The following is a 27287-nucleotide window of genomic DNA, read 5'->3' on the forward strand; positions in this document are numbered from 1 at the left end:
TCAGTCCACTTTCACAACACTGTAAATCTTACTTACAAACCAGAAGCAGGCGAAAAATCCAATAGTCCCTAAAATGAGAAAGAGGTTAGTTTATCCTCCAGTCTGTGCCCAGAGAAAAAGGTCTAACAAGTATTTTCCAGCAGGACAGAACATAACATTGTAACCCTGCTAACCATCCCAAATAACACACCTGTTAGATTTAGCAATACATATTCATCCCTAGTTTAAGTTCTTGACTTAGACCGAAGATTACTTGATAATACATGGAAGGTGGTGATGCTGGCACCACTAGCAGGCACACAAGCACCACTTAAGAAACTGAACTTTATACACAAGTAAAGTCAGCATCTACCTGAAGTCATTCTGATTTTAAGATCTACAGCTCACAGCCAGCTTACAAAACATGACTTGGGAGAAAGTCGCCTGCTCTGGTTTTCTGTTCATTGTGTTCTATTGACACTAAAGAGCAGTGACCTCCATGCTCTGTATATCCTAACACTAAAGCACTGCAGCTGGGAGAAAGCACCAAACAGAACTAGCAGTAGCAAACAAACCAAAATGAACAATTTTATGTAAAGTGTATTCAAACTATGGATTTGCTTACCACAGGTCATTATGGATACCACAACACACAATGTTTCAGGCAACTGAACAAATTAATAAACAAAGAAATCCAAAGACTATTACTTACATCATTTTTAGTGTTAAAAAAGCCCTTAAGCCACGGCTGATGAGAGGCTGGGAAAAAGTACTACCAGCATACATGTTCTGTTCTCACATCCCTGCCTGGGAGTACTGCTGTTAGGATGCTTGCAGAGCAGAGCTGTGGTCTGGCTTGGTATAATCTTCCTCAATTTCTTACCAATCCAGTTCTTTAGTCATCCAATAGTGAGCACCAAAGACAACACCCAACCCCCTTGCAAGTGCTTTGGAGCATATGTCAAGTCCTACGGCTCAAGTTTCCAGAGTACAGAATAAGAAGCAGCACTAACTTCATATAATCAAGTCCTAAGCCTCTACTTTAAGTGAGACACCATTTCTCACACTTTTAACTACAGGAAAACATTCACACAAATACTAATCTTTACCAGAAAAGAAGTAAGGTCTGTACGCCAGTCCCATGACAACCTTACCAGCTACATCTTGCAGTACTTGCAAGATGATGCATTCAGCTCCAGCACTCTTACATTCATATTTTTTTGCTACTACAGCCCATGTTTAATACCAGCTCCAACCTTTCCCATTATTCCATTGAGACTTATGTACTAAATAGGAGCTTCATTATTGGGCATTTGTCTCTTCTACATTCATTACACTTTCTGTCTTTCAGGTCACATCGATGCACGTGGTAAATGAGAAATCTCTCTTTGGATGCTTATTATCTATACACCAATTCTTGTGTCCTTCATGCTACCATGTATATTGCAGTTAAAGGCTTTCTGACAGCCTATTATTATGTGCCACAGATTACCCTTTCCCTCCGAGCTTGCAGTTATCAACCTCTGAAACAGTAGGTGACAGCAGATTTACTGCTCTTGATAGGAGATCAGACACCAACCTCAGAAGGAATTTAATTCCTTTGTAGGCCTGACATTGCAAAGTCTTTGCAGTTTATGGTCGATTCCCAATCCTTCCTACTGTGTCCAATACTCCAATATTAGCATTGTTACTCTAAGCCTTACTCTCATGTTTTTTTTTTCCAATAATGGTTGTCGGCATCTGCTTTCTAGCTGTTTTTATAATATAGCCCACTTTGAGCCTCCTACGGCTTTGAAAGCAATGTTTCTTCCAAATGTTTAACAGATCGTGTACCTTAAAATCTATCTGCTGTTCCACAACCAAATTACAATATCATAAGAAAACTGTATAATTTCAACAATACAAAAACTGTATAATTTCTGAGTGTGCCACAACTTACTATGGGAACACACTCTAAATCCACAGCACTTTCCTCTGATGACCCTCGTCACTCTGAATCTTTCCAATACACCAGCTTTCTAAAAATCACAGTCTCATTCACAGCAGACTACATACTGTGAACCAGCACTTCATCTATAAACAGATTTCTGCAGTTTTCAGTAACACTGATCTTCAACTTCCCTCTTAAAAAGGTCTGTTTAGTTTAGCAAATCAAAGACCAAATACCCCCAGTTCTTTTTTAAAAACTTGATCAGAAATTTTGCCAACGTACTGGAAGCAGCCTAAGTCTGTTTCTAGCACAAGAGATAAGTGGCAGTGCTTGTCAGACATCACATTTGATCCATGAACTTACAAACTCAAGGGAGAAAGGTTAGATTCGCAATCCAAGATACAGCCTTACATACTCACTATCTTCTTTGTCAGCTGAATTTCCTTCTGTTGTTACTTTCACAATTCTTTAGCCCTATATCTATAGTTAGGGGGTAGCAGGAGAATAATTTCTTCTTCCTTCCCACATATACAAGCATATCTTACACAGCTGAAATCCATAGACTCACAACTTCAAAACAAAGCACCAAACTATGTCATCAGTCAAAAGATTCCTTCCCTGAATACCTGGAGATCAGAATGGTTTGAAAGGTGCTGACAGAATCACAGTGAGGTTGAAATCCACCTCAAGAATCCAACTGAAGACTTAGAAGAGAGAATTAATCTCAGCAAGTCAACTGGGTGAGTTTTCAGTGATCACAGTTGTTTTCTTTTCTCATTGACGTGGGAGGGTCCAAAGAATGAGGTCAGCACATGGTGGTGTTGGTACTACAGAATCAATACCAATAGACAGCAGCAGACATGAGGTAAAGAAACATTTATAATGTTTCTATGTACTGTTGTTTTAGGGTTAGAATGTAAGCACCACAGTGCCTGGCTCCACTGAAATCCAGGTCTTTTCCCCCCATCTCAGACCTACAGGTGCTTGTGAATCCATGTCACTAAAGAGGTCCACAAATTTTGTCAAAAGGCTTCCAGTTTTCCAAAGGAGTGCAAATATCCCAATCAGAAAGGGACGTGCAAATGAGTAATGGTTGAAGAATAACAACAACTCTGAACTAGACTGGTTTACTTAAAAAATTCAAGCCAGAATGTCTTCTCTATTTTAGTCCACTTCACAAATGTGCTGTTTGTTACCAACTTTAGAGCTCTATCCAAAAACAAAAAGATCAACAATCAACATACTGGATCTATAGCACAGTGCTGAATCACACTGCAGGTTCTCAGGTTCCTCTTCTGCCTGAACTACTTTGACCAAGTCCACCTTAAAACACAGATAAGCACACAAGCTATTGCCCATAACTGCAGCTTGACCCAGTAAAATGGCCACTGCTAGTTGTACTGCTTAAAATACAACCTTGCCATTTCAAGTAGCCACGTTTGAAATGTATTTCTTAAAAACATACTCAGCTCTTCAAACTTGAGAATATTTCTAAGCATATCCTGCACCAAAATAATTAATTCCTCACTTGAATTATGCTTATATTATGCTCTCATTAGAGTAGCAGGCCTACTTAGATAAGCTTCAATCACTCGAGCATCGCACATACGTTTTTTCTTTCAAACACACTCAAACTGAAACCGAAGTCTCGAGGCACTATCAACAAAAAGCACAGCTCTCCAGCTTGCTGCTTCACTGACACACATCAATGAACACAAGGAGACAGAGAAGAGATACATACAGCTTTTCTCTTTAAAGTAGCTAAATTCTAACATTAAGTACTTAAAAAAAAAAATTAGTTCAAAGAAGTAACCTCTGAAGTTACTTTATGATTGGTCTAAACTCCTTTCCATTGTAAGGTTTTTGCAGCTTTAATATGCACATCTATTAAACATCACAGCACAAAGTATCAAGCGTGACACCTGTTTTCCCACTGAGACAGTAAAGCCTGTTTTAAGCCAACACGATCATTTAATGTTGTGGATAATGATTACTTTAACCAGCCCTAAGTACTCAGCGGCTTCAATAACATGAAAAAGCAGCTGAATAGCACGCATTTAAGAACTTACTTTTGCAGATAAACCTTTATTTTTTCCCCAAATGAGTGACCCTTGTTTTTTATGATTCTACCTTTCTAAACAACCCTTCCTCGTCTAGGAAATTGATGCCATCCTAGAGCCCTGCAGTCCACGGTACAGGACTCTTCATCCAAGAGAAGCACAGCCAAAAGATCTGACTCGTGCAAAGCAGTTTGTTCCTTGTCTAGAGAAACTACTCAAGACAGCTTCACAACTGGGTTCTTGAATTTCAACTTACTGCCCAATTTATACTTATACCAGAGATCCTGACATCTGTTGTTTTTTGAGGTTTTGGTCTCCAGTTCCCATCCTGTTGAATACAGTGGTGTATATACTCTAAGCAACAGTTTTCTTATACTCAGAAAGAAGCTCAAGCTGGTATCTAACTGCGTAAGGAAAGGTTACTAGTAAATAGTTTAAATTCCATATTAAAAAACAAGGATTATTCCACAGAATAATGCCTAAATACATTAGGCAGACTTCTCTGCTCTATTCATTTCTTCCAGCTTTACTGTTTAATGAAGAAAAAGGAATTCAAAGCACGAACAGATTGTAAGAAAGCAAACAGAAAAAGCACCCTGCACTTGGCTGATACTTCTTATGTACCTTAAAAGCTCTCTGTATCATACTGGTTTCAATCACTGCACAGTGGTGGGTGCTTCAGAATCTCGGATTCTAAACACAATCTACCCAGAAGATCAAAACTCAATTTTGAAAATGGCATTAACTCACAAGTGAAAACGATGTTCAAAAATAGAGGTCACTAAAGCAACACGCTCTGACTACAATCAGCATTTTTTGTCTCCTGGCATAAAACACATGTAATCACATAGCTTCCCCATTAACCATACTTACTACTTCTTGAAAGATTAGCTGCACTTTGTACATAAAATCAAATTGTCTTCTCTGGGTGTGCACACGAATTGTTAGCTTTCTACCAGTCAGACTATATTACTGTCGCTGTTGCCATACAAGCATTCAGCTCCTATTTTGTTATTCACTATGATCTTTCAGGTGATGTTCACAGTAACACACTGCCATGCAGGAGGTATTGGCACTGCCCTTTATATTTCTGTCACAGCTGTTGAGATCTAATGTGCAAGAACACAGAACACCAAAATACCTACTGCTAACATAAGTGGAACAGCTCAAGGTCCCATTTTGGAAACATACATGAAGAATTATTATTATAGTGTAGGAAATTGTATTAGTAATCTGACCTCTATAAACTTGAGAAGCACTAAAACTTTATGCTCCAAAGCAAGTGCTATCAAGGAATATTTAAAAAAAAAAATAAAGCAGAAATCTCCTAACTTTTGAGTAATCTACCTGTAACAGCTCACGTCAGCCCAAACACCAGCCATCAAACTAAATACAGGAAAGAAACTTAGCACAGCATTTTACATTAGTGAAGATGTATTACATACAAACCTCTCACCTTCCTACGGAGTGTTCTATAGCTTTAAAAAGTGTAAGTGCACCTACACAGCTGCTTTCCTTATGAACTACAAACACAGCACCATCACTGCTAGCACAGTTCTAAACAAAGAGCACTGCCACAAGGACAGCAGCACAGCAATAAGCAGCAGTACCATTTATTATTGCACTTTTGGGGCCTCACTGGCCTCCACGTGAAGAACTCCAGGATCAGCACATCTGAAGCTTTTAATACCATTTCAGCAGCTGCCATGACAGTTTCAATTATCATTTTATATATGAAAGGGATATTTTTAATTCTACCAATTTGCATCTTGTAAGTGAAATTGAAATTGGCAGAACAGCAACTAACCTACACTAAAACCCAGACACGTTAACATATTGCTCTAGTTTAAAAGTAATTAAAACATTTCAGACTACAGGGGTTTTTTTTTGTTGTTGTTTTGTTTTTAATATATATATACATTATAGAGGACATCTGGAGCTTGTCTGTTCAGCCAGGATTTAAGCAGGATTTCAACTGGCAATATGCCAACTTCTATGTTCGCCCTCTAATAATTAAAAATTAGAAGAATTAAGTCCTCTTAAAAAAAAAAAAAAAGCTTCTCTTGACTTTCCTTAGAAGAAAGGCACATCTAAATAACAACAATGATAAAAATCTAGGAATAAGTGCCAGTTATCATTATTAAAACAAATAAAGACATTTTCTTCAGTGTTTTGCTGGTTTTGGTTGGTTTGCTTGTTTTTTTTCTTGACACTGAATCAGTATTAGAAGCAAAAACAGGGAGGTCCCTCTCTCTACTGACCTGGCAAAGTCTGATGTTAAGACTTACTTTCGTTACTCACTTCAGCCATTCTTTTCTAAATTGCATCAAGGGATGCAACAGAAAGCAGTTTTCAAACAGCAGGTGGATGTTAAGTAATAACATGGATGGCATGATGGTCCCCAAGGACCTTTTTTTTTTTCCCCTTTCCTCTTCAGTCTTAGGAATGAACATAAAGGCTTTACGAACAACCTATCATACAGGAACTAGCATTTTGTTTAGTTTTATCACTGCAGTACTTTAGTACCTGAAGCTGAGTGGTACTACTAAACCTAGCGTATTAAAACTCCATATATAACAGCAGCAGTATGAGTAACACCAACATGAAACACTCCTGACTAATAGAAGCTTCAAAGCGCTTCTAATTTCACACAGTAGAACTGGCACAGGTCAAATCAGCCTCAAAATTATAGTTTGAGCCACATGATTATGAATAATGGAGTAATTGTGTAGAAGGCAGTCTGCTCGAATACCATCAGGAAACAAAAGCTGGACTACTAAAAATAAGAGCCTTGGTTCTGCCAGGTAAGGTCCATTCCTGCCATTAAAAAGAGTACCACAACTCAGCAGGTAATGCCACCTAACTAGAGCTCACTTCAATACCCTTGGTATTTAAGAACAAGTGAACAAGAATAGTTCTCTGAAAATGCAATGGTTTGAGCTCACTGCTAATATATAATGAAGGTAAATTGCACTGTAAATAAAAGTAATTTCAAGTTAGACAAAAAACCTAAATGGATATCTCATTATGACATGCTATAACACCACACACTGAGTGATACAAAAGTAACACTGACTGAATTAAGTTTCAGATTGAATTGAGAAATGCTAGGTGAAGTTTACAACAAATAATGAAACTCCTGCATTAGTTCTGAGTACTATACTCACCTGTGAAAAGGAAAAAAATCAAGACCATGATCATTGTGTAACCAAAGTATAAGATGGTGCTAGCAGTTCCTGTTATCTGGAGTTTAGAGAAGAAGTAATGAACTGCATAGATAAAGAGATAAACAGCTGTAAAGCTGCTTGTCAAGAACGACCTCCACCACCAGTGATAATCCTGCAAGAAACAATAAACCTTTCAATATGAGACATCACATAGAAAGCAGAAAATAAGGAAAAGTTAGTTGAAAAAACATCACTGTTTTATTAAATAAATTTGATTATCTGAAAGGTAAATCCAAAACGTTTCTCACACAGCCACCTTTCCTTGCTCATAGTCAGCTGTACTGCTTCAACCACGAACATTAAGTTGTTCAAGGATCAAGGCTCTTAACTGTGCTTAACTACTGCAGATGGTAGCATAAAATAAAGTCTCAGGTAAGTGAAAATTTTTCTACTACCAAGTCAAACACCAGCATCAAATGAAGGCTGAAGCCTTGCCTGACAAGTTCCTGTAGCAGTCTCCGATTTACGAACAGAAACAGACAGCTGGTGCTGACATCCACGTACTTGCAGAAACGCCTGCACCATTAAAGGCAGCACAGTTTATAATGACAGCCTTAGAACTACTGGGAAAACTACTCCAACATTTTGAAAGAAAAATGTTTCAGAGAAGTGGCTAGGATAAGCAAGCTGAGGGCTGGCAGTACAATTCGTTTGCGGAGTCCAGCATACCGCAGCATGGGAGAATACCTCAACCTCTTTTCAGCTGAAAAGCATTAGCTACATTGAAACTTCTTACCTCTGCACAAAGATGGAAGTAGCACAGCAGAACTGTAGCCTCAGAACACGTAATTAGAAGAATTATAAAAACTAGGAACAGGAAACCGAACATGTAGTACATCTGATGGGACCTAAAAGAAATAAAGAAGAGAGTATCATTTTTGGTTCTGAAGTTACATGGCCAGATAAACCCACAAATATAACCAAACAAAAAACTATCACAGCGAAAACTTGGCCTATTGGCCAGTTCCTATGATCTTTATTCTCTTTGCTTGAATGTGCTCTGTTAATTATCTAGTCCTTCATGCTTGCATTTAGCAGGGTCTGTTGTGATAGGACAAGGAACTCTAATTTCACGCATTACACTTATCAACACAACCAGTTTTGTCATCTTTTATTCTATGGAGGAGAAAACAAACAAACAAACAAACAAACAGATTCTGGAGGTTCCAAAAAAGTCTGCAAGAAGATAAAAAACAAAAAAGAAGAAGAATCTGCTATCCCTCATACTCAATGGTTTGGGATGTTCAAACCCACTGGGCATATGCCATTAAACCAGTATAACCAGAACAACAAAAAAAGCAATACTCACCAAATGCTATTCAGAATGAAGAAGAGCTGAATGAAAATGCAGCCAAAAGGCAAGATGCCCCCCATGATGATACCAGGCAGTGGTTTTGTGAAAAAGGACTGTTCCGGGATTTGGCGAGGAATCTGGTTTGTACGAACTGGGTGTTCAATAGGCTTTGAATGAAATTAATGTGATTAAAAGATAAATTGTTACATCATAAATAAGATTACTTTCCCCTAGTATGCAACACCTAAAGATGGACTTAAATTTTGGTTATTTTCGACCATAAGCCATCATAGGTTACTAAATCTGAAAAAACAACCCACACTCCTATTGTACTGTTACCAAAAATGCACACACGTTCTTTAGACACTGCAGCTATTGGTTATTTGGCAAGTCAGAACATGAAGAAAATAACTTCTTCAATTGCTAATAGAAAAATAATTCTTAGCAGCCTGGCATTGTCTCAAACTACTGAAGTACAAATTGAAGTACTCTGAAATACTACTGAAATACAACAGGCAGTGAGACTTCCACATGAGCACCAGCAAATTCTGACTCTGAAGAATGGTCAGAAAAAAAGTTTGGCGCAACTTTATGAGGACATAAACAGTTTTAAAATCATCAGAAACAAACATTTCACAATTACAAGGCCTTGTTTCTTGCACTAGGGATTCAATGGTCAGATGCAGAAGGCAGACCTATTTCTGAAGTGTAAGCTAAGAGCCCTACCTTCTCTTTGAAGCCAAAATATGCACCGATGAAGGTCAGTGGGACTGAAATTCCAAACCACATGGCTAGGATAGCAACCAAAGTACCAAAAGGGATGGCAGCTGAAGATCCTTTCACCCACAGAATAAGGTTCATAATGAAGAAATCAGCAAAGACAATCCTGAAAAAAAAATTATCAGTAAATACATCAAAATATTCTGGAATAATAATATATCAATAAATACCCAGTACTGAAAACAAAACTGTTACAATATTTGCCAGAACCAACATTTTTTTTTCCTAATACAACCTTTCATTCTCTAACAGCCTTAGTTACTTTCAGCAATGCTGCAGTTCTTAAAAACACTTGCAACATTCAATGCCTCTAATGCAAGCATCTATGGTAAAGCCATCATTTAAAGAAAGATTCCACACATAAAACCACAAAGCAACAAAAAGATTCTATTACAAAAAATCTATACACAGTGTGTTAAACAATAAAACAAATTAAAAACTTATCTGAATCACTTCTCCTACTATGGCTGATCTTTTAACTCCTTTATGTTCATTCTCCCACTAATTTCTCTCTAAAAATACATACTCCGTGATAGAAAAATCTCATATTTAGAAAGCCTTGTCAGTCTCACAACAAACACATCATGCCACAGCAACACGGCATCAGAAGGATGGACTACAGCATAGACTCTTCCTTCTAACAAGAATTTTTGTACTGACCCCTCATGAAGCTGCACAGTTAAGCAGCCCACGGATCTGAAGTAGTTAAACAAAGAAATCACCAGTTGTGACATCTCTCCAGACCTGCTCTTTCCTCCCAAGTTAAATGCATCTGCCTTGTCTTGGGAGAACAACTACAAGAAGTCTGCTGAAGATTCCCAACATCCCATTGTGAAAATAATCAAACTGTTCTGCAGGAGAACCCCATAGCCTGTTTGAATTTCCACTGCCTATGAAGCCAGAGATTTGTCATAGCAGATCCAAAAGAAAGGGCTCTGGTGAAATGCACTGCTCTCTGGATTTCACTACAGAACACTTTCTTAGGCAGAATCTATGCTGCCCTTAAGTGAACATGCATATTCCACTGTATTTAATTAAAAAAAAAAAAAGGAGGAAGGGGGAATTAGATTAATAGTCAGGCTCCTTTCTTCCTAGGTGAAAGCTTATGCTTGTTGAAATTGGGGAAATAGACTTGTTAAATAAGCACACCCAAGTTACCTGTGATATAAGCATCTCATTCATTACGAAATAAAAATCAAATCCATTTTAGGAGTCTTGGTAGCCTTTATAATCTGCCAACACTTGTAATACAGACCCCAGTTACCCCCTCCAAAGTTAGAGAAAAATACTGCAATATGAACTCCCATCAGTCAACTGAGACTGTAAATGCCCCAGGCTGTTTATGATATTATGCAAATTCATGAACTAGCATAGCATAATCAAGACATCTGTTCCTATTTTACCGTCCCCAATCATTTTACTTCCTCTGTGAAACTTAATTTATTTGAGAGTTTAAATGATCAGCATGATATTTCTTCCACTGATAAATTCTTCTCTCTCCAGATAATATCTAAATGACAGCAGGGAGACTGAAGCCCATTTTGTTTAGAAACAAGATTTCCTCACTAAAAATACTACACTCAGTTGTTAACAAATGCATCACATTTCATCTCATGAAATTCTACGTTACTTTACATTACATTACCAATTTATATTTTATTGTCATGGTTTGTTTTTTTTTTTGCAAAAATACCTTAAGAAATGACTTCCAACCTTCTCCTCAACCTTTTCCAAAGACATTTGTACTGCATGCAGCCAAAGATGCATCAATGAAATACAAGAGACTCACAAAATAAATTATATTCCCTTTCTTCACTGACCTAATTCTCAAAAGGTCTTGCAAGCTATGAGAAAACAAAAGGTAGCAGTGCTCTCCCACTTCCCAAGCACAGCAGCATTGGTCATAGTATGATACACACCACAGCAATCTCATAAATACAGGTAATGTGAGGTAATGATCAATTTCAAAAAGATTATAACCACTTCATGAGAATCTCTGCACTCTGATTATTCAAAACCATAATAAACTTTTCCAGATTATTAGATCTGTTTTGGTTTTTCTGTTATCTATTAAAGGCAGAGCTCTACTGCCAGTGATAACTTCCTCAGCAACATTCTGCAACAGGTCACTCACAAGAACTCCAAGACCAACTAAAGCAGTACAGTACATTTAGATGTTATTTCTGCATTTGTAGCAAGAGATGGATAGGATATTCCACGCATCTCACCATTTCTATATCCTGAACCTGCTCTTGGAGTGGCCTCAGAAACTAAAACAAAAACCAAAACAACTTCTAGCTTCGTGAGCTAAAGCATTTAGGCTACAGGAGTACAGAAATAAGTGTTCATTTAGAGTTAAGGATAAAGGAAAATAACAAGGAGTAACAATACTAACCCAGGGCAAAGCAGAGCTGTAAGCAAAACATTTGTCTTCCACTTCTCGCCTCTGAATGCTAAGGGGAAAAAGTAAAAACAATTTCAAGATGCAGACTTTTTTTCCAACTGTTCTGCAACATGGCACAAAGAAGCAGGTTTACTGTCTGAGACATCAGCTCCAGTGTGAAGTTTATATAAGCCCAGCAATTCTGAGTTTAACCTGCTGTGCCACATTAAACAAATGCTTGTACTTACTCTTGTACATCCTAGCAGACACATAACCAGCTGGAGTTCCTAGTAAGACCCACAGCACAACTGCACAGGTCATCAAAGCACCACGGTTGGCAGGAGAAAGAAAACCAAGGCAAGCTAGGACTAAAGATACAAAAAAATCTTTAGACATGTTGACACATTAAATTCCCCTGTAAAATATATCAGAACAAAGACTTGCAAATATTCAAACGATGCTCAGTACAAGCTCTCATATATTCCATTATATGAACGTACCCCTATTGTCAATGCTTGCCTTTCTTTTTTTTTTTTTAATTACAAAGTACCTTATCTTTTAAAGGGAAACTGTGCCATAGCCAGAAGACTGAAAAACAGAACTCCCCATAGATGAATGAACTTGAACTAAAGTGCAGCTTGAAAAAGACTGCTTCCAACATCCCTACACTCCTGCTTGCTGCAAACATATGTGGCCACTATTCTTAAGTGATAAGTAATAAAATAAGTTCAGTATATGGCATAAAGAATGGGAGAACATTAAGTCTGGAGAAGCCAAAAACTTTGACAACATTAAGGGTTGTGGTTTGTTTGCCTTTCCAGTTAGAAATAAGTATGAAGGTATCATGCTCATACAAGATACATACAATCTTGTTATCTTGTATAAGCATGATACCTTCATACTTATTTCTAACTGGAAAGGCAAACAAACATATCTTACATCTTAAGACCAAGTTAGTTGTTTGAAATTCTAAAGAAGTCCTCGGCCACCATGATGGTTAACACGTTCCAAGGTGTTGCTTTGAAAATAACTCTATTAATGAAAAGCTGTCCAAGTCCAAACTAATTATTAAGGCCAACAAATTGAGATCCTCGCAAAAGGAGTTTCTCAGTGATCTCTAGTAGAAAGCTTTGGGTTTTGGCAGAAAAAGGATTTTCTCTGCCCTTCATTTCTTTCAACACCACTCCAGTTGCACAAGAAACTACTGAAGTTACAAAAACTGTGATCAATAATGAGGGACAAATCCCTCAGGAAAAAAATGTTTAACTTGATATTATTTTCAGAGCATCACATAATGAAAAGAAAAAAAGGAGCAGATCTCTGTAGCACTGACAGCTCATTGTGTCTAGGAAAAAAAAAGAGTGAAGTTTGAAAAATCCTGCTTTTGTAATAAGTATCCATATGCTTTCCAATTCTTCGGTACAGTAAAAAAAGGAATTATAATATACTTTATAGATAACATACTAAAGCAGTGACTTGTGCCAGGTACCAGTGTCATGTATCTGTCTAGCTATTTACAACAGGCTGTCATTATCCCAATGTTGTGTCAGAATTATTTCATTGGCATGCATTCTAGCTCTTATTTCTATATGGCTGCAGGCTGTTGTGTCAAACATATTAGATAAAAAAACATTCTGAGAATATTAAAGCTTTGATTATGTGTCTTTGAACTTGCAACACTGGATCCTTGGATAATTTATACCATGATGAACTGCTTTTGGTTGGTTTTTGTTTGTGAAGATTCAATTCTGCAGTCAGAAAGACTATGACGTAACCCAGGTACCAGGACATTTTAAACAGTATCACCTACAACAGGATAAACTTCTATGAGAAAGCTTCTAACACTGTCTGAAAACATTGTATCCTTCTTACACTACTGTGCTACAAACACATTACCTTACTAAACTAGTTACTTACACAGAGTAATAAAAGTCATAATGAAAATTTGTGTTCCTTGACCCAAGAAGACAGACAGCAACATTCCCTTCCTTGGAGGTCTGAACACATCTCCGTGAACCAGCTTCCAGCCAAATTCCTCTTGGGCATCTTCCTGTACAAAATCAGCAACATCTTTAGCAAAGATACATAACGCAGTAGGGAATTAACACCAGCAAGATGTGAAATACATCTTTAAAGTTTTATTAACTTCCAGTTCAGTTCTGAAGACAGACTAATTGCATCTGATTCATCACTCATTGATTTTTTTTAACCCCCTAATGGTTTTCACTGAAAGCAAAAAGCAGGATTTATCAAGAAGATCCTCAGAGTGAGAAAAGAAACAAAATGCGATTAGCCAAATCACGTAACATCATTCTACATTTAAACCAAAACAAAGCATTCCATTTAACTTTGATTATACCATTCCAATCTAGTTCAAGCTTTTTTTTTTTCCTCCCTCTCATAAGGCATATCAGTCTCAGTGACAATACTGAAAAGAATTAAGTGGTTTGTTCCCTGTACTCCAGCAGAAAGTCTGCTCCCTAGACTCACTAGGGACAAGCACAAACATTCTTTGTTCCACTGACAGAGGTGAACGGGTGGATGGCATGGCAGAGATCCTCAGTCAGCTCTGCTTTTCTCTGAAGTTGCTAAAAAAAACAAATACTTCCCCTCAGAGAAACAAAAATAAAACCACATAACCACATACAATGACTGAAGTAGATCAGTTCCTTCCTCACACGGCTTTCATTCAACCCAGAAGTACTGCACGCAATTTGCTAAACTAAATACTTCATTAATGTTTTGTCTCACTAAATCCACACCACACAAAGTTAGTGCCAGTTGCTTTTAACTGAACATTAAACACACATATTAGAACTATAATCACAGGGTCATGCATTTATCTCTTCAAGTAGAACCACTAATGTTCACAATGTGTGAGATGCTAATTTCCTTCACTGCAGCTTCAGCCTTGCTCTTCTCCTGTACTGTTACTTCACACCTTTCTAAAATTAGTTCCTTGAACTACAGCACATTGTTAAGTCCCTTATAAATGGTTGAAAATGAGGGTTGGTGGTTTTTTTTTTTTGAAAGTCACACCTATTGCTGCTGTTATCCATAAAAACTAAGCACACTTCCACAACTCCATCACATGAAGAATGACCAGCTAACAAAGACAACGCGTTATGAGATACTGAACGTGACTTAATGGAGAGATCAAACAAGAGCTTCACAGAACGAGAGTTGAAAAAATGCTGAAAAATGCTTCCACTTTAATTGCTGCCTCTATTTGCATTAACATAAGATATTAAATATCAAAAACACACAGAAGAAAAGAAGTACTCTAAGATGTTTTAGTTTCAATATGAAACATTTTTGTGTCTTTTAAAGTATTTCTTTATCAAGATAGCCAGTAACTACAGCCTTTGTAGTATATGACTTTATTCCTCATCTTTGACTTGCAGATACCAATTTATGTTAGCCTATGTTAATCATAATCTCTCCTGTAATATTTAGGAAGATAACCACCAGTCCTCACATGGATTTCACTCAATTATTTTTGCTTTTTGCTATAATCACTTGTTAAAAGTTATTTTCAAAGGATTTCCCTTGCCCACAATAGTATTTATATATTTTATAATACTATTTATTTATAGTATTTATTTTCTCTTGCATACAACAGTATTTCTCATGAAATTTAGACCACAAACTTCCTAAACTTCACAAGCCACATGCTATCTCACTCACTTTCTGAACAAACTAAACTACAAACTACTACAAACCACTCTGGAACTAGAAAAGTTATAATAACTGAGCTTTTTAATGCAGCTTCAGATGGGACAATACCTGGCAGCTACACTTTTCAAGCTTGATTTCTTACAAAAGGGAAAGAAGACACCTATCAGTAAAAATATCTGTGCTCTTCTCAAATTTGGCTTTTCAGACTTCAAAATGAATGCTTAGAGGGAAAACACATCAAGACCATAGCAAAATCTTTGTTTCTGTGCTATGCACGTGCCTGCAACAATTACAGTGCAGCACTTACACCAAAGCCATTTAATACTACTGAAAATAGGCTGCATTGAAAAGGAATATTTGGTGTCACCCCAGGTTGCCACTGTCAGGATCACCGCCTGATTGAAGTTGGAAGGAAGCTCCCAAAGTGATCTTGATCACCCCCTACTGAAAATGGGCCACTGAGAGCAGGTTGCCCAGAACCATGTCTAAATGGCTTCTGAGCACTCTGAGTGATGAAGGGTGTGTAAGTAACATACGGCCGCTCACATCAGCGTCATAACTGCTAGCTGTGCGTTCAGGCTGACTCCAAAATGCAGCCTCTCAAAAGCAATTGGCACCTCTTGATGATGAGTCACTGCCAGAACACCTTCCTTCAGCTTTTCAATGTCTGCACTGTGGCCACTGGTTTAGCGAAAAGAAATACTTAGGAGAAAAAAAAAAAGCAAACAGACAACAGCTTTACTTTGTTGAGTTTGCCCTTGCATATCACAAGTTTACCAAGTGACACCCAAGGAATAAGGCTGTCACATCGGCCCATTTATTCCTGCTGTGAGAAAAAATAGCAATAAAGCTATTTTTAACCCCAACATATATTAGCATGTATAAATTCTTGATAGTTACACAACTCTTCAGATTGTATTCAGAAAGTAACTGATAGCTTACTACTGATATTGGCAGAAAATGTGCTCACATAGAAAGTGTAAATCTTACTCACAGAAGAGTCAATTTGATTATATCTTGCAATATCTTTATGAAGAGTCCTCAGAATGATCATAGCCACCATGCCAGATAAGAAGAGAACAATCACAAGGGAATTCATTATACTGTAGACAAAGAAAAAATCAAACTTTCAGTTTACTTACTCAGACTTCAGGGCATGCACCCCCAATTCAAAACCCCAAACATAGCTCAAGTCCAAGGAATAGTCTTACATACTCAGATGTAAGCTAAACAATTCCATTAGACATTTCAGTTCTTTCCCACCCAGACACAATAAGCTGTTCCAAGTTCTGTATCTTCATGACTTCATAGGAGACAGAAGGATAGCAGTTTATGATGTTATTTCTCGAGACAGACATATTGCATTTCACCATCTTCCTTCTTACATATTGCCAAAGTGATTTTCCCTGTGAAACAGCTACAGCTCCCAAAGCTGATTTGGAAGTTACCAATCAGTCAAAGCTGTTATGAACAAATTAAATCTCCATCAGCAGTAAATAGTTTGTGGATACATGTTTAATCCAATCAGCCTTTTCAAACACTTAATATTGCAAAACATTAGCATTGCAAGATAAGTTATTTACTTACTCAATATGCCTCTTTTCCTCATAAAAGAAGCCCTTCTTTCTACTTTATGAAGCTGCTGAGTACAAAACAAGCAGTACACATACATACCTCTCACTTCACAGATGGAGGAAGCCAGACAGTAACAATAAGAATGCTGCAGAGCAGAAGCTTCTCAAAAGTTTTACAGAATGAACTAAGCCCACAGAGGCTGCTTTCCTTTTGGACGCTAATGGTGCATTCCTTTGGTGAAATGCAATACTATAGTTGGTCCCAGGAGATGTAACACTGATAAGTTACTATGCATATGAAAACAAGAAACTTTACTTGCCTGAAGGCTAACAGATTTTGTTTTACTACAGCAGGAGTTGTATATCTCCAGAAGCCTTTTGTGTTCCCCTGCAGTGCTGTTCAATGAATAAATGCAAATCTTACCTAAACCACTGGATGTTTGTGTGTGGCATAGACTCCAAGATGTAGTCCCATCTGGAAGCCCATTTAATATTATTCTTTTCCTATGAAGACATTAAATAGCAAAAATTAAAGTTTGCTGCAGGCTCTGAGAAGGAAGACACATAAAATCTCTTGCACAAATCCTCCATTCAGCAATAATATCTAAGCTCAGCATAAACCCTGGATGTTAGACCTACCTATTGAATTAGTTCTTTTTATCTCTTGAGCCCTTCAAAGAATTTTACTGGAATCTCCCATCCACGCATTCTACCTTAAACTGAAGCTTCACCAACCCCTCCATCTTTCCATGATTTGGTACGTAGCTGCCTGCAGTTCCCAAGCTGGAAAACACCCGTGTCATCACCTCAAGGTATTCCCAACATAGCATACACCTGAAACATCAACTTCGTTCAACACATTTCATGTCCTGGATCAAGAATGGTGCAAAACACCAATACAACTAAATAGCTGTAATTACTACAAATTATTCCTCACCAGCACAACCTGTATCAGCAGCTATCAGTAGCTCACAGCTAGTTTAGACAGATTTACCAGACCTACAGTTCCCTACTTGAGTGTCAAATTGCTCACATGCTAGACGTTCAGCACACGAGTGTACAAAACAAGTGAGACAACCATGTATACCTCTCACACATCTCGAGCTGAATATCTGGCCTGTTGCAATGAATTAAACACCACAGCCTTCTCATAATCAGCTGTCATATCAAAAAAGGATCATTAATTATTTATGCATTTTACCTATTTAGGTAGTTAAGCTTACTGAAACTAATGTTCTCTTTTTAAATATTCTTCATCAACAAATATTCTCCTTCTAAATACACTTTAATTGTTGAAGTTTCAAAATAAACAGTTATTATTTCATTCCAAATCAAGACTAATGGATAACACAGAAAGTTAATTTTGAAGTGCCTTGAATGCCATCTGCTGGAAGTGTCTGAATCAGCAGCAGTTAAGCCTTACCTGCTCTATGCTGCAGAAAAAGAGAAAAGATAGCCCAAAGGCCTAACACACTGTGTGAATAAATGGGTAAATATTGCAATTCTGCATTGCAATTCATCATCAAGATTTAAACAAAAATGTTAATACATAGGAGGCTCATTCATGTAGTAAAATCAGAGAGTTTAAGGAGGATTTAGAGAGTCAAGGGAAAAGTAAGAGGATATAGAGCCTTGCACCTCAGGGTCACTGGTTCAAATCAAACTCAATTTGGTACAACAAAAGCTGTTACCATATGATGGCCATTCAACTAGCTATGCAAAAGAAGCTGGTGGTCTCAAACCAAATCCTTTAAGATCATAGCCCAAAACAGAAGAAAAAAATCAGGCTTTTAGGACAGACTGGAACTGGGGCACCAAGGTTTGAAACAGCTCCCCATATGAGGCTCACTTTCCATGCTGGGGTAAAGAACTCAGTCTCTCAAGAAAGTGTGATCTCCTCCTGCCTAAGTTGCAGCAGGCTGAATAAAGCACATTACAGTAAGAGTCGAATGGCAACCCACTCCAAACAAACAGGAAGCAAATAAAGAAAAGCACAGCAAAACAACACACCAACTGCAACCTCACTAGAAAAACAGCCTCCTGATATGCTCATAAATACTTAAAACATAAGTCCCCAAGCACTGTATAGACATTTCTTCAACGTGAGACTCACATAAACCTAATTGAACTCTGAAAACATAGAGTGTATCTCAAGGAATACAACAACTCCAGTTAATCAATCTAATAGCCTGTTCCTAATAGAACAAAACCAAAGTCTACATATTTTTATTTGTTTTCTAAAACCAAAAAAGCTGGTTCTCAATAAGAAAGTAAAGATTACAGTTTGAGGACATCATCTGACCATCAGAGTCCTGAATGACCATAATTATTTGGGAATCACGCTGTTCAATTCTCTAAAACATGGATATAGTTTACAAAAAAAAGACATGATTTCCTATCTGAAACTGGATGCCAGTGGGGGGGAAAAAAGGCTTTACACGTTCCAAGCATCACTTAAATACAGTAATGGAAACCTTAATAGGTTCTGGGAAAACTGCTTCACAAGATGATCCTCAGGGAATTTACACTACCCAGTTATGGCTGCCAACACATTACCTACTTGTTTCAATTTTGTTCTTCTCAGGAATTATGTATTTTACAGAAGATTCAATACTTACTTCAAATGTCACTGAGTAAGTATAGATCAAATTCAGTTTGTTGGTGAATTCTCCAGGAATCTCCATAGGTGGACCTTCACAGCTCAGGTTGTTTTCATCCGTGTGTTTGTAGCTAAGGAAAAAAATAGTGAAATAAAATACAATCACATCTGCTCTACTATTCAGAGTGAATTTTTAGGTAATTAGGACAAGTTTTTATCAGGTCAGAATGACAAAATTAAGGTTACATGCAACCTAATTGTGCCCCCTTGTGGTCTGCATCACTAGTGAACAGACAGGTATTCTTTCTTCTCAACCACTTAGGATACAACTGATAAAGCATTAATGAAAAATGGAGATGGTTGGTACAGTGTTCTCATTGCCAGCCAGGAACAGAGGAAAATAGGAGAACAAACTTGCACAGGAAGTCTAGTCCACTAAATATACACCATATCTTTGCAACAGGACAAAATGAGCTCTATCTAAATCACGCTATACTGCAGATGCCTGCATGATTTGAGAAGTTGTAGCCTCATAGGTTAAGTATGCACTTAATCTCTGTAGAAAAAGAGGACGAGCAGTTCCCAAATACTGGTAAGTACAAACAGACAGACATGAGGCCAAAGTAATTGCTTCAGTCTATTTCTCTGAATTCTTGTATCTCAACTCTGGTCAACAGAATCTACAAAGCTGCTGTTTAGGAAGATAAGTTAGTCTGAGATATTTTTGCCACTTTGGATGACAGTATTAACTCAACATTTCACCTGTACCTCACTATCCAAACTAACACAGGAAAAAACATAACTGTACAAATACTAATTTGTATTAATTATGTTTAGGAGGCAATGCAGCAAAAACAAGAGAGGTGACATGGGAAACCATAACTAACAGACATTTCTCATGGATTTGAAAGCACACATTTTGAAATAAATCAACAATCAGATGCAAATCAATATAAACATGAGAATTCTTCTGTTATTTATCTCAGGTTATAAGACTCCACATATGCTTACTTATAAGACTTCCACATATAAGACTCCACATATAAGACTTCCATTCAGGAGGGACTTTGCTGAACATCTGAAAAGTCAAGTTCTATGATGTTTGCAGAGAGCAATTCCTTGACTGCAAATAGTTCCAGCTGTGAACCAGTATAATGAAAACTTCACCACAGTTCAGAATCATCAGTTCCTCAGAACTCACTGACACCAAGAACCATTTCTAAGTTTAAAACTACTGTTAGGCCTCCCTAGCACTAAATTTTGCAGCTTTAAAGCAGAATTACCTTTGTGGTCTCAGTCGTGCCATCACCAGTCTTGCACCAGGCCAGTTTTCATCCTTCCCACTATGGTACATGATTGTTATATCAACATGGTTGAAGAGGTAGAAAGTGTTCTTCTTGTTAAACTCTGACTGCAAAATACCATAAAGAGATTAAAAACTGCCAACAGCAGAGGGCGCAATGCAGTCATGAACTTCAGAATAACATCATGTGCAACAGAGGAGTAGGAAAGACTGTAAACACATCGGTCTACATGCTTGTAGAAGACACTTATGCATTTTCTTATATACTATATAGTAACGTGTTGTATAAATAAGAGCTAATTTAATAGTTGGAGCATAACGTACTGCTAACAGGATTTTAAAAGCATTTGCCACCTTTTTGTAGTTACCATAAAAAGCTGCCAAAACAAGTTCAAAAATCTCGATCGAGTTACACATAATTCAGATTCACCACTGCACTTCCTACAGTATAAAACCTCCTTGGAAAACACTCCAGCTACTGAAGCTGATCAACCACGTTCTTCTAAAAGCTACGTTTCATTTTCAGTAGCTGTTCTGCTACTCACACCCTTCCAGAATTTGGAATTATGAAGAACTGAATAAAGCTCATACTAAAAAAAAAAATAAATAAATAAATCACAGATGATACATACCAGAGTCAATTCAAGTTGACTTTTCTTCTAAAAAGTGTACTGTTTAGAAATCTTCAATTAGAACTTGAACCAAGGGACCAAGATGATAGATTTCTGGTTGAATTTTGAAGTTTAAAAGTTCCTTTCTTCTTTTGTAAATCAGACATTCTCCAATTGCCATACAACATACCTCTCCTGCCCCTCCCAACACTAATATTAAAGTGTATTGAGCTAAAGTTATCCAGATATCTTTCACTGAAAGGAGAAGACCAGAATCACACCTGTATCATACTATAACTGTATTTTTATCTGTTTCCTTCAATTTCAAAGCAACACTTGAGGCAGTAATGTTAGCTGGATTAATCATAGTTCTGCCACTGCATTATAACAGCTTCTCTTCTGCCCATTTAAAACAAATAATTACATCTCTTGGAGTAGTTATTTGGGTATATTTCTAGATGATACTCCCCAACACAGCCCAGACTGCAGTTACAACCACTGTGCCATGTCCTTACTTGCCCATGTAACAATTCTTTTATCTAGTGCTACACAGTGCAACATTCTCACTGCAATGTGAATCTGCAGTCTACAATGGAGGCTGAGCACAGCAGCTATATTAGCTACAGAGCATCCACAGCACGGCTAGCACAAAGGACATGTGCAGCATTTCACCATGCACCCTACGAAGTCCCCAAGCACTCATTAAGAAATTCAACCATTGCCAATTATGTATGAAGATCCTTCTTCCAAGACAAGATTTTCATTTAAATTGCTGACTTTGTCATGTATCACATAGCTTCCAAGACAGCATACACCAATATTAAATCAATACAAAAACTACTCTCTCCATAAACTACAGTATAATATCATGAAGTGATAGAGCTGAACACCTAGCTACAACAAATTATTCAAGTCGCTGGCCATTTTCAATAGTCTATGGAGCTAGAGGAGTAACCCAGCTGGAATCCAGCTAGACAGAATTAACTGAACACACATGATAAATACATGAATTCTGCTAAATACAAGTACACAAATGCACTATCTGCAAACAGCATGTGGCAGAGCACAGTCACAGCAGATTCTCACTGAGAACAGTGTGGTCCTCCACATTAGGAGAAGTAAAACTGTATCACCATTATACCTAAGGGTATCAGTTCACCATACAACTCCCAGGATGAGTCACACATTTCAAATTGTTGTGAATATAGCTCTTCTATCACAGCTGTGTCTTCTTCCAGCCATTTGGGGAAAAAATCCTGACATATTTAGCTTGTAATCTGTGCTTGGCATAAAACTTTTACAATTACAACACTGCTCATTTCTAGATCTTCACTAGAAAGCTTCTGTGTGAAATTGATAAAAAGCAGGTCTTCACACAGAAACAACTTCAAGTTGCACTGGCACAGTTAATAGGTACGAGGATGGATACATATGAAATTCCAACAACAAAATCTCCAAGTTTCCTAAGGCTTTTAGTCAATAAGACAGCTTTACGTATAATGATAAAAAAAACCCACTCAAATAAATATTTTTGGACAGTTACATAACTGAGATGCTGCACAGAGAAGAAGCATCCAGGCTTGTCAGTACCCATATTGTACACATTAACTATGTTTACAAGGATACCTGTTTTTTCCAGGAAAACAATGCTCAGAAATAAAACTTCAAATGAAATCAGATCTACTACGATAAAGACAAAGTTCCATTACTTACATTTATAACACAAGCATCTTTAACTCTACCATCTGGAGTAACAAAACATCCTATTGGGAATCCTGGATTACAGAATTTTTGTCCATCCTCCACATCATAGCACCATGTCACAGGCATGTTATCAATAATCCTAGACAGAAATAATCAAAGAACAAGTCCTTGCACCTTATTCACACTGACATTTACCACACACACGTACACTACTGAAAACTCTGCATTAAAAGATGCACAGTAGAGGACAACAATCAGATAGGAAAAGGAAGAAAGCAATCACTTAGGATATAGATAACATTATGCTAAAAACTGAACAGAAAAAAGAAAGATCAAACACGTATCTCAGCTTACCAGTGATGTTGATAATTCAGCTGCATTCCTTTCTTCAAAAAAGCCAGCTTGCTTTTATCAGCACTGTTTTCTGGGTCATAAGACCTCATACAAACTTTCTTACATGTTTCCTGCTTCTTGAAAGTGAACTGGTATGGAAATACACAAGAAGAGTAATTTAGATTTTGCTTCAAAAACCTTGTCTTTTTTTTTTTCCCCCCACATAAAGCCAACTTCTTTAAAATAGTTCACCTCCTTGCTATAAAAGCTTCCCAACTACAATTTCCCAGACAGTAGCTTTAACCAATTTTTCAAGAGTTTTATACATCCAGAGCCAGCATTCTGGAAGTGCCAGAAATGTCTGACAAGCCAGATAAACTACCTTCAAATAAACCTTGAGAATCAAAATTTGAACATTAGTAGGAAATGATTGCTTTTTTCTCTACTGGTTTGTTTTATTTTGATAATCTCATCATCTGCTACATCAGACTTAACTATACCTTTTCTGAACATTCCATGTTAATCCTAGCTGTGTTTTCCACATTATGATTAAGTTATCAGACAATGTTGTAAAAAACACAGCAGGCTGCAAAGCATCTGTACTTCAAGAGCAGATACCACCAAACAATAACATTCCTAACCTAGTTAGGATTTACCTGCTTTACTGAGCTAATATACTTAATTAAAACCATGACACAAAATTCTAACATGATCAAGGCTTAAGTGCTAACAAATGGTAGGGCTTTTTCAATTCTCATACAGCATAACCATTTCAAAAAGAGTAACTGTTGCAATACTTGACCTGCTCTGAGTATTAAACCCAAATAACACATGCTCCACATTTAAAAGCTTCAAGTGGCCAGCAGTTGTAAGACTTGAAACTGTCAACCAAGGAAGAGGAGGTTTCCAGGAACGGCTTACACAAGGGAGGAGGCATCATCTCCTTAAGAGCTCTATGAAAAGAAGTGGCTAGGTCCCCAGTGATTGAGCAGCAGTAGCCTCAAACTCTGCTGCCTCACTGTTCTGTGCGGATTTGGATTATCTAGAAATGCTCACACAAAATCATAGTTCAGTTTTCAGCTTCATCAGGAATTCTCAATTTGGAAACTTCATAGACAAATGACATGCATCAAAAATGAAAGTTTTTATTTTAGACAACAGATATTAAATGCACACAAGCAGGATAAAGCAGGGATCAAGCCCCAGCTTGGCTTTCATTCCTACTCTGGAAATTTCCTGACAGCACAAACAAGTTACACCTGAAACAGTTCCTGAACCAGCAGTTTACAGCCCCCAGTATTACAGTTTAAAAAACGAATGATTTCATATCACCTAACATTACTTATAGTTTCTAGATTCCTCTGTCACAAAGGAACGGTAAAGAAGACTGAATGCTGGCCCAGCATCCTAACTTCCATTAGCCATCCTAAGATGCCCTTGGAGTAAGAACAGTTTTTGCTTATTTTTATTAGAAAAACAATGTCAAGTTTAAACAGAGAAAAACACAACAACGCCACACAGTTATTAACCCTTCATCTATGCCTGTGGATTATAGCCCTCAAGAAGACAGCACTCCAATTAAACCACGATCACGTTTACGGTATAAAATAACCTTATAAGGCGACGATGCTATTCTCTCTCCAAACAGCACTTGCCCAAGATTTTCTGACGGTCTTTTCTCTTCCTTATCTTGACAGAAGTCAAAACTGGAAAAAGGGGAAAAGGTTACCTTTAATTTTTAATTAACGTCTAATTGTAAATAATAGCCTAAAACAACTTATTAATTTCTGTTCGTAACATGGCAGTTTTGTGCTTCCTTCAACAAGTCAGCCATTGGCAACAAAAATTTGAGTGCCTTCACAGAAACTATTTAGAAACACTTCTATTTTGATATCAGTTTGAAACAAGATCTTTCCTAGCTAGAGTACATTTAGCAAAATGCAAGGCTTTTAGTCCAAACACTCTTTCCAAATGGCAATTTAAACAAACAATAGCATGTTTCACATTAAGAAAAAATAAAGCCTATGCCACAAATTACCCACTCTTCTGCAAAAAATACCAGAAAAATTACTACTCCTCCCCCTTTCCATTCCCAAAAGAATCTTCACAATGAGCATTTAATGTGAATCATGTTCCAAAGAAGGGAAATGTTGTCAATATTAACTCACCACACTGCCAAATGCCACTAACCAATTCTTTTCAACTCAGTATAGTCCAATACAGCTGAATATAAAGCAGAAGATACAAGTGTTCCCAATGTCTGTTATTTAAATATGGGTAGCAGCAAGTGATGAAAAAGAGAAATTCATATATCTTTGCTGAATACGTACTTTTTCCTCAATACATGGGCCTGACTTCATTGCCTTTGAGAAAGTTCAATGCAAATAAAGACATTGTTGGCTTTTTGAGCTAGCTTGTGGCTTTGCTGCTACACTCACACTCCACAGTGTAAGACTTCAACAGTGCAGTGTGCAACATACAACAGTGACAAATTTCTCTTTTCTATATGCTCGAGAACAAGACTCTTTGATTGCGTATCAGTTTTAGAAGACGGATTACCTGCCTTCGTAAAAAAAAATTACAGTATTCACCAGCAACAATCAAAACTAAAGTAAAACAAACAAGAATTAGACACAAAGTTTTGGTGGCTGCAGGTAAAATATTTTCCTTCATTTTCCAGAAAGAAGGAACACAAACCTGTCTTCCTAGGCTTCACGTGTAGGAAGGACTTTCAATGTGACAAAGAGTTGACACTAAATCTAAAATTCAGCTCCAACATAAAGAACCTTTGAAAAACTCACCGGTACATCCAACGCTCACTGTGACATGAGCTGCACCATGAACTAAGAACAGAAAGCACAAGTGCACACTGGGATGTACTTACGCGTCATACTCATAGGGCAGAACTGATTCAACTGAGTCCAGTCTGTTCACAAAGAGCTCAATCAGCGACTGCAACGGAGAAACGAAGTGTGAAAAACCCAAACCTGCGAAAGCAGCCGCACAGCCAGCATGAAACACACAGCCGGCTGGCAGGAGCTGCCAGAAGTTATCGCAGGGCAGTTACACACTTCTGACAGAGCCCGACCGCGGCGCTGGGCCACGCCAGAGCCTCCGCAGGGCCTGCAATAAGGAAGAGAGGACTGGCGAAGGATCCTCGGCACCGACCGCAAAACGAAGCGGGAGCACGGAACGCTGCCCCACGGCCACCGCCGGCTGCGCCAGGGGAAGGAGCCGGCGCAGCGTTCCATCCCGGTGGAAGGGTCGTCTCCTGGAAGGGACCGGCCGGGCTATCACGCAGTAAGGACAGGGACCCTCGGGGCGGCCCGCAGTCCCGTTCGGTGCCCGCGGGCAGCAGGGAGCACCGTGCCGGGCCCTGCCGTCGGGGCTCTCACCTTGCAGCCCTCGCTCTCCTTGTCGTCGTCACAGAAGCTGACGGGCGCCAAGCCGGGCAGGTAGAAAGCCGCACAAAGAGGGGCCAGCAGCAGGAGGCCGGCCGCCGGCAGCCTCATCTTCCAGCCTGGAGGAGCGAAGGCAGCATGAGCCGAGGCGACAGCTCCCGCGTCCCCGGGCAGCGCCTTTCGGAGGCGGCCCCAGGCGAGGCCGCAGCGTCACAACGGCGCCTCGGCGCGGCGCCTGCGCCATGACGCGTGAGGCGATGGGCGCCATCTTGAGTGAGGGCACCCCGAGGCGCGAGGGCTCCTCGCTGAGAATGCTGTGCTTGGGTGGGATGGGCTGGTGAAATAAAGGGAAAACAATAATTGCTCGTCTCTTGTACCTTCTCAGCTGAACCTGAGTTGTTATTTCAGGCAGCTCCGTTTATAGCTGAGGG

General features: G+C 38.3%; 1 protein-coding gene across 1 annotated transcript; it reads right to left on the reverse strand.

Annotated features, from left to right (window-relative positions):
• Positions 1 to 26967, reverse strand: LOC306951396 (transmembrane 9 superfamily member 2-like; the record flags this gene model as incomplete). Its single annotated transcript, XM_079541888.1, has 17 exons — positions 1 to 68; positions 7137 to 7308; positions 7933 to 8044; positions 8506 to 8657; positions 9217 to 9376; positions 11666 to 11723; positions 11902 to 12021; positions 13571 to 13703; positions 16326 to 16434; positions 17330 to 17409; positions 19524 to 19635; positions 20788 to 20915; positions 23132 to 23261; positions 23477 to 23604; positions 25068 to 25161; positions 26340 to 26407; positions 26851 to 26967. The coding sequence occupies 17 exons, from the start codon at positions 26965 to 26967 to the stop codon at positions 1 to 3; spliced, it is 1941 nt and encodes a 646-aa protein (XP_079398014.1).
• Positions 26968 to 27287: the final 320 nt, after the last annotated feature.

The sequence above is a fragment of the Tetrao urogallus genome, assembly GCF_951394365.1.
Source record: "Tetrao urogallus genome assembly, chromosome: 13".
Lineage (NCBI taxonomy): Eukaryota > Metazoa > Chordata > Aves > Galliformes > Phasianidae > Tetrao > Tetrao urogallus.